The sequence below is a fragment of the Sinocyclocheilus anshuiensis genome, unplaced genomic scaffold (genome assembly GCF_001515605.1).
Source record: "Sinocyclocheilus anshuiensis isolate Anshui unplaced genomic scaffold, SAMN03320099.WGS_v1.1 scaffold67, whole genome shotgun sequence".
Classification (NCBI taxonomy): domain Eukaryota; kingdom Metazoa; phylum Chordata; class Actinopteri; order Cypriniformes; family Cyprinidae; genus Sinocyclocheilus; species Sinocyclocheilus anshuiensis.
Genome location: NW_015552546.1, coordinates 2,514,980 through 2,522,296, shown reverse-complemented (window position 1 = coordinate 2,522,296; position 7,317 = coordinate 2,514,980). Strand labels below are relative to the sequence as shown.

General features: G+C 33.3%; 1 protein-coding gene across 2 annotated transcripts in view; it reads left to right on the top strand.

Moving 5' to 3' along the window:
* Positions 1-4,356, top strand: part of LOC107664200 (protein-methionine sulfoxide oxidase mical1-like) — a 45,414-nt gene extending 41,058 nt beyond the window's left edge. For both annotated transcript variants that reach the window (XM_016454696.1, XM_016454697.1), the window contains exons 22-24: positions 1,531-1,618; positions 1,945-2,018; positions 2,910-4,356. In XM_016454696.1, the coding sequence (XP_016310182.1) occupies positions 1,531-1,618; positions 1,945-2,018; positions 2,910-3,109 (362 nt within the window). In that variant the 3' untranslated portion in view covers positions 3,110-4,356. The remainder of the gene's footprint in view (positions 1-1,530; positions 1,619-1,944; positions 2,019-2,909) is intronic.
* The last annotated feature ends 2,961 nt before the right edge of the window (positions 4,357-7,317 follow it).

The window sequence follows — 7,317 nt, the reverse complement described above, 5'->3', positions numbered from 1 at the left end:
GATATTTAAGCATTTTACAATAATCGGATATCGGTTTTGTAATATCGGATTCACCGATAAATGCCGCCATCTTGTGGATGTTTTGAGAATTGCGCGCAGGATCAACATTGCAGCACGTCTGAGGGGAAACAAGACAACAACAACGGCGTGCACAGGTACTTGATTTACTGTAGTTAGTAAACTTTATTTAACATAACAGCCATTCATGCACAAATTACATGTATTACAACAAAATGCCTGATATGCAGTTTATGTAGCTTGGCTCGAAGAAATAGAAACGAACTCACGGAGTCATGTAAGATAATCCGTCAAGTCCTGTCCCAGTAAAGACGTAACTTTGCGTGAATTAAATAATATGCAGCCTTGAATGGGCGCATGTTGGAAATAAACAACTCTATGGAAATTAATTATTTATTATCTCCACGAGCGATCGCAGTTTGAGTATAGTTCTGTGTATATAAACTGCGCTGTCAGTAGGCATTTCATAATCTAGAACGACAAAAACATTATTAGTAATTCTGATATAACATGCCAGTTGAGAAATGCAATAAAATACGATGTTTTGTTTGTTATATTTCAATATTCCAGAGAATATTATTCAGTGAATTAACATTATTAATTCAACATTAATAATTAATAACATTAAACAGCTTATAAACCTACTAAAACTGTAGTTTAAAATTAAGTTGATATGATTCCTTTCCTTTATTTATTTTCTCCATTTGAAAACATTAGACCTTCTACATTTATTTTGCTTATTGTTAATATTAGTGTTGCTGCTGATGCTTTAAATAAAATGTATTTTTATTGTTGTAATATGAAGATTCAATTTAACATGAAAGATGTTTTTCAACACTTTTATGACTGAAAGGAGGAAAAACGTTGGACTTACTTCACTCAGTCATTTAAAACAGCAAATAAATATTGGTTCTGCATATCGGTTATCGGGCACATAAACAGGCAAATAATTGGTATCGTATCGGTTATAAAATATCAATATCGGTCAATCACTAGTCATAAGTTTCATGTATAATTATATTATTATTGTTATTATTATTATTATTGTTGTTGTTGTCATCTAGCTGTTAGTGTTCCAATACAATGAGCAAAAAAGCCAAAACGTTTTTATTGTGTTAAATTGTATTGTATTAATTAATAAAAAATGTATATTTATTGTATATACATATATATATTTTTTAATTTCCATTTATCATTTATTTTCATTCCAACATGGAACAAACATAAGGCTTTCAGTGAACATGAATGTTCTTTTTAAAAAAAAATGTTTATTAGATATTTGTACAAGAATAAGTAACAACGCTTACATTTATTTATTCGTTGCATATGAATTTCTTCAGATGAAATCAATTAAAAGCTTTTTTGTGCCCTACATGCATGGAAACTCCTTCAGTACTGTTGTGTAAGCTTCCCAGAATGTACTATAGGTTGGTTGAGTGAAGCCAAAGGGTGTCAAAGTGTGGCGACGACCGAGAGTAAAGAGATCTTGTTTTAACTCTGTGTGTGTTTTAGGTTCAGACCCTGAAACGATTGATCACTGGATTGATCTGGTCCAGGAGAAGAACAATCTGCTCTCAGAGGAGTCGGATCTCATGGTTGCGTAAGTCTGAACACTGTGACAAAGTAATCATGTCAGCGTTAACACAATTAACATTAAGGAGCTCAATAGCAGTTATTGCTCCAAGTGCATCATCTATTTTTGCATGTGTTGAAGAAAAACCTCAAGCCTCGTCGTCTTGTTGCCCCTGGCAACGAGCACTGATGCTTAAGATGAATGCTTCGAGTGGCCTCATTTATTTAACCCACCGCTTTACATGTATTTAGCATATATTGTGCACAGTTGGATCCTCTATGCAGAAACTAAATTACAGGCTGTGCTAACAGCAGAAGAATATTTTTGTGTGATTCTGGTTTTGTGTTTCAAAGGTCTAGACAGCTGGAGCTGGAAGACAAACAGAGCATGTTAGAGATGGAGCTACGGAGATACATGGAAATGGATGGTGGGAAATGAAAACGGGTTCTGTTTTACCGAGAAATTAGTTTGCTAATATTTCAGTTTGTAAATAGTACTATATAGTGTTGATTTGTCATTATATAATTAAATTAAAATGCAAATTAAAAATGATGTTTTATTCATATTAATATTTTTTGTTGTTATTATTATTGCTAATAATAATAATAATAACACAAAGTAAACAAGCTAATAAATAAAATTACAAAAATTCTTGTTAAATATTACTAATTGATTTTAACAATTTAATTTTAATATTAAATCAGAATTAAGTTATTATTAATATCGAAGTACAGTGTTCTCTTTATATAATAGTCATTTGGCAATTAATATGAGGTCATGAAAGCGTCATGTATAATTAATAATAGTAATAAGAATAGAAATCGTTATTATTATTATTATTATAATTATTGTTGTTGTTGTTTTAGTTCCTCCAACACAATGAGCAGAAAACTCCAAAACAAATAATTTTATTGTATTCATTTATATATTTGAATTATAATATATTAAATATTTGTAATAATTTAAATAGTTATTTAATAATAATAATATGAAATAATAAATTAGTATTGTTGTTGTTTAGCTGTTGCACATGCTCCAACACAATGAGCAAAAAGCCAGAAATAAATGTTTTTATTGTTTAAAATTATATAATATTAAATATTTAAAGTATATTACATATTCTTATTTTTATCATTTAAGTAATTGAATTAAATACCGTAGTTTGAAGTATTTAAACAAGTTAATACTAAGATTAAATTATGCTGTTATTAATTTTGTTATTGATATTTAAATAAAGTATTAATTTGGTGGGGGGTTTTTTATTATGTGAACATATGCACACATGCATTAACGTGTTTCGATGTTCTTGTGCATGTAGACTCTGAGAAAATCCCTGAGCAGCGAGAACATGAGAATCAGGTCCTGCAGGAGATGCTGGACGTGGTGGACATGAGGGATTCACTGGTTGCCTTCCTGGAGGAGAAGAGGTTGAAGGAAGTCAACGATGAACTGCTGGGGAACTCAGTACTGGAGGCCAAGAGACATTCAACCGCAGCATCCCAGGTGCTCTGGGACTGAGACGAACAAACACACACTTTTTTGAATGCCACAACACCTTAATAGAGTAGTTCCCCATTAAGCTCATCATTTACTCATCCTCATGCCTTTACAAACCTTCCATGACTCGTTATCTTTTGTGGAAAACAAAAGGAAAAAGTTGCATGATGTTCTCTTTTCCATACAATAAAACTGAAAGGTCAAAAGATCAGCAAGGAGGACAAAAAGCAGCATTAAATCCTTGAATAAAGTCCTTGAAGCCACGTGATTGATGTGAAGTTTTATTAGGCTTTCATATAAAAGTTGTTTTTCTGTCTCAAATCGCAGCTTTGTTTAGTTTGAGTAATGCCAAAAAAATCAACGCTTCTCATGTGCCTCATAACCAGTTTTGCAGTGCTTAAAATTTTCAGTGAATCATGACTTGGTGTCATTTTTGAGCCTCAACAGCTCACTATTTACTTTTATAGCATAGATGGAAAATAGAAAGAAAGTCAAAATGCACTCAATGAAAAAAAGAATGTCATACAGGTTTGCATTGACAAAAGGGTGAATAAATATTAATTTCTGGGTGAACTGTCTCTTTAAAGACTCACTTATATCACACAATATAAACAAACCCAATGACTTGCAGGCACAAATGCATACATTGCACATCTTTGTGCAGAGACCCTGCTCTTGAAAACCAAAGAGTTCAACGCATCTGCACACACAGATTTATGACACTGAAGATTTGGAAACTAGTGCCGGCCGCTACGGTCTCGCTCCAACATAAACGTGCTTTTAAATGGATACAGAAACTCTGGAGACTGTAGAAAATGTTGTGGAACTGCAGATCCGTCCCAGTCTTCACTGCCCAGACACGGCCTTTGACTCGCTTCAAACTCTCACGCTCAAACACACGGACTTCACTGGGGCAGATGTTTGTGCACACGTGTGCGATTGTATTGCATCTCGCACTTTTAGAAGAGTCTATCACGGTCATGTATGTTCTAGCTATCAAAATGATTAAAGCTTATTTCTGACACACAATTAAAAAAATTAAAAAGCTTATTGTGAGTTTAACTCACAATTCTGATTTTTGCAAGTGCAAGATAAACATTCAGAATTACCAGATATAGAGCCCGAATTGCAAGATGTAGTTGGGAAAAAACAAACCAAAAAAAAAATAATTGTGAGATGCAAACTCGGAATTCTGAGTGAGAAAAAAGGTCAGGCTTGGAAAATTAAATGCGACTTTATCTCACAATTCTGAACGTTTTCTTGTGAAATGTAAACTCACAATTAAACTTGTGAAATGTAGTTAGAATTCCAAGAAAAAAAAGTCGGAATTACTTTGTGGAAACCAAAAAACAGTAATTGCTACTTTTTATCTCTGAATTCTAACTCGGAATTAAATTTAAACACAACATTTGTAAAATGTAAACTCAGAATTGCAAGTTTATAATTTGCAGTTGCAAGATAAAGAGTCAGAATTTTGAGATAAAAAGTTGCAATAACCTTTATTTTTTATTCTGTGGCAGAAATAAGCTTCCATACAAAACGTCCTCATTAAAAGATATTATATAAAGGTATTTACATATTTATGATGTCGTATTTGGCAGAAATGGTGTAGCCTGATGCCAGTATCATGTCTTAAACAGCACTTGCATTGTATAATTATTGAATATATTACAGCTTTGCCGCAAGAGATTTAATATCACAAGGAGCTTTTGTGCAATGTGCAATTATGTATTTATTTTTTTCTTGTAAGTGACTATTTTGTTATTCTTCTGAAATTCACACATTATTATTATTATTATTATTCATTGTTTTGATATTTTCTGCATGATTATGGTTTTGACTCTCAGGGGTACATCTGCCTGGACCGGTTTCCATTTATATATTTCTAATTTCATATATTTGCGTATCATTATTTGAAAGTGTTTGTACAGTATATAATACTCGTTCATGAATTAATTTGGAGAGACACGAAGAAGCAGAAAGTCTGCTTTCCTTTGCTGTAGGAAATTCCCACAGAAAATTACTACTTGGTATTTTTGTGTTGATAAAGTGATTTTCATTTGTGAGCACTGAGAATAATTAGTGGCATTAATTCTTGTCAGAGAGGAAATTTGTGCTCGTGTTTGGGGAACTGGTGTAATATTTGCAGTTTGCTTTTGCTCCCCGATTGTATTTCTTTTCTTTAAATATATTCACATACACACACACATTACATACACAGCAGAGGTTTCTTTTCTATGGGGACAGTAATTCACTCAATATGCTAATAAAATATTTAGCACTTTGTTTTTCTTCTGGGTTTGCTTTCAGCACTGTGGAAACGGCCTTGATTTCTTGATTTACATCAGAAACAGATTTTGAGCATTGACGTCATGGCTGCTTTTATTCAACAGAGTATGTGAAACATTATAACATCTTTCAAGCTACAATGTTTACTATACATACAATACTTGTATCATGTATAGTATAGTATACAGTGTACATGCTATACTGCAGAAATAGTAAGGGTTGGATGTTAGTATGCTATTCTGCACATACTGTAGCATTTGTCTGCTAATGTATCCTTATGAAATCTGCAGAAATGGAGGAGACATAACTACATTGCTGTCTCATAAAATGCCCTTTTATAAAACAGATAGTTCCGGTCCTTGATTCTGATTGGTTGAGCCGCGTGAAGCTGTTACTCTACAAACATTGCTCGGCAACCACAACTGATGCTGAGGAACTACATTGTTTGGTGGAAGAATACTGTTTTTATTAATATTACACTTTATTTGCTCCGTTTTATTTTGTGAAACCTTACTACATATATGGAATAACCGTATTTATAACAGCTAAGGGGGTTTTAGTCACTCCGCTTAGCGTCGTGCCTAACAACGCCCCTCAGCTGTTATAAATTCACTGTAAACCACGGCTTCACGGGGCTTATTGCTTTATTCTGTCGTTGCCCTTTTTGCTCTAGTCGAGACTTTCAAGTATTGTTTTTTTTTTAAAGGTACATCACGCCACTAGAGGGCCTCCTTCATCGTTGGATCCACAAGGACCAGGACAAGGTTTGATTTTGACATTGGTGGGGACATATAACTAGAGACAACACCCTCAACCCCCCGATCCAACTACCCCAACATTTTGGTACTTATGATAGCCTTTTGACCACAGTTTCATGTCATCTAAAGTCTTTACTTTTAGCTATGTAGCTAACATTCTCATAATTCATAAAGAGAGGTTTATGTTGGCATATTCATCAGTCAATAATTACACCGTTTTATGTAAAACCAACAAAATTACAGCAGTTTTAAAAAAAGGTTTTACTGCTCAAAAGAAAATACAACAAAATATAACTTCATTAATTAGAGTTTCCTGCTAGCTAATTTTCACATACATACAAATGTAATGCTTTAAAACTATTTTTTCTTTATTCAACGTTGATCTAGACAAGTATATGGAAACCATCCAAAGCGCTGTTAATCCTAAAACATTAAAAACTGTATCTTTATATCCATTTGCTACACTAACTACAGTTTAACCATGATATTTGTAGTAAAACTGTGGTTATGCAACTGCTAATCAATACGCCAAAAAAAAACTTGATTGCTACACTCCCAGCGTCAAAACATACCTAACCAGCATATGCTGTTTTTTTCAACAGGGTATAATAAAACCCTGGTTAATTTTCTTAAGAGATTTGTATCTGTGTACCTTCTTTCTTTCTGTTTTTTATAACTGTACTGCCTTGGTTTGATGTTTTGTACTGTTTAATAAAAAATAAAACAGAAATATATATATATTTTTATATAGGAACATGTCCCTAGCATCCCTAAATTTTATGCCCTTGGTGGAAACTACTTCTCAAAGATGTCTTCTTCCTTGCAGGCCACTTTCAGGACTTAAAAAAGCAGTCATACCACAAGACCTTAAACCATCCTCCTGCAGCAGATCTTGGATCAGTTGACCTCAGGTGGCTGATGGGAACTGGATTAGGTAACTGGTTTCAGAGCGGCACACACTGCAGATTCATATATTTTACTGTCCAGCAGAAGCTCCATAGACGTTTGTCAGAGGTAATCAGCTTTGAATGAGTGTTCTGTAAATTACTTTAATGGTATTGCATTTTACCATAGAAAAACAATGGAGAATTTATATATTAATGGTGAAATGTGTTTTTATTATTATCATTAAACACCTTGGGAGTGAGAAAGGATAGCATTAGGTACATTGTGTTTGGTTTG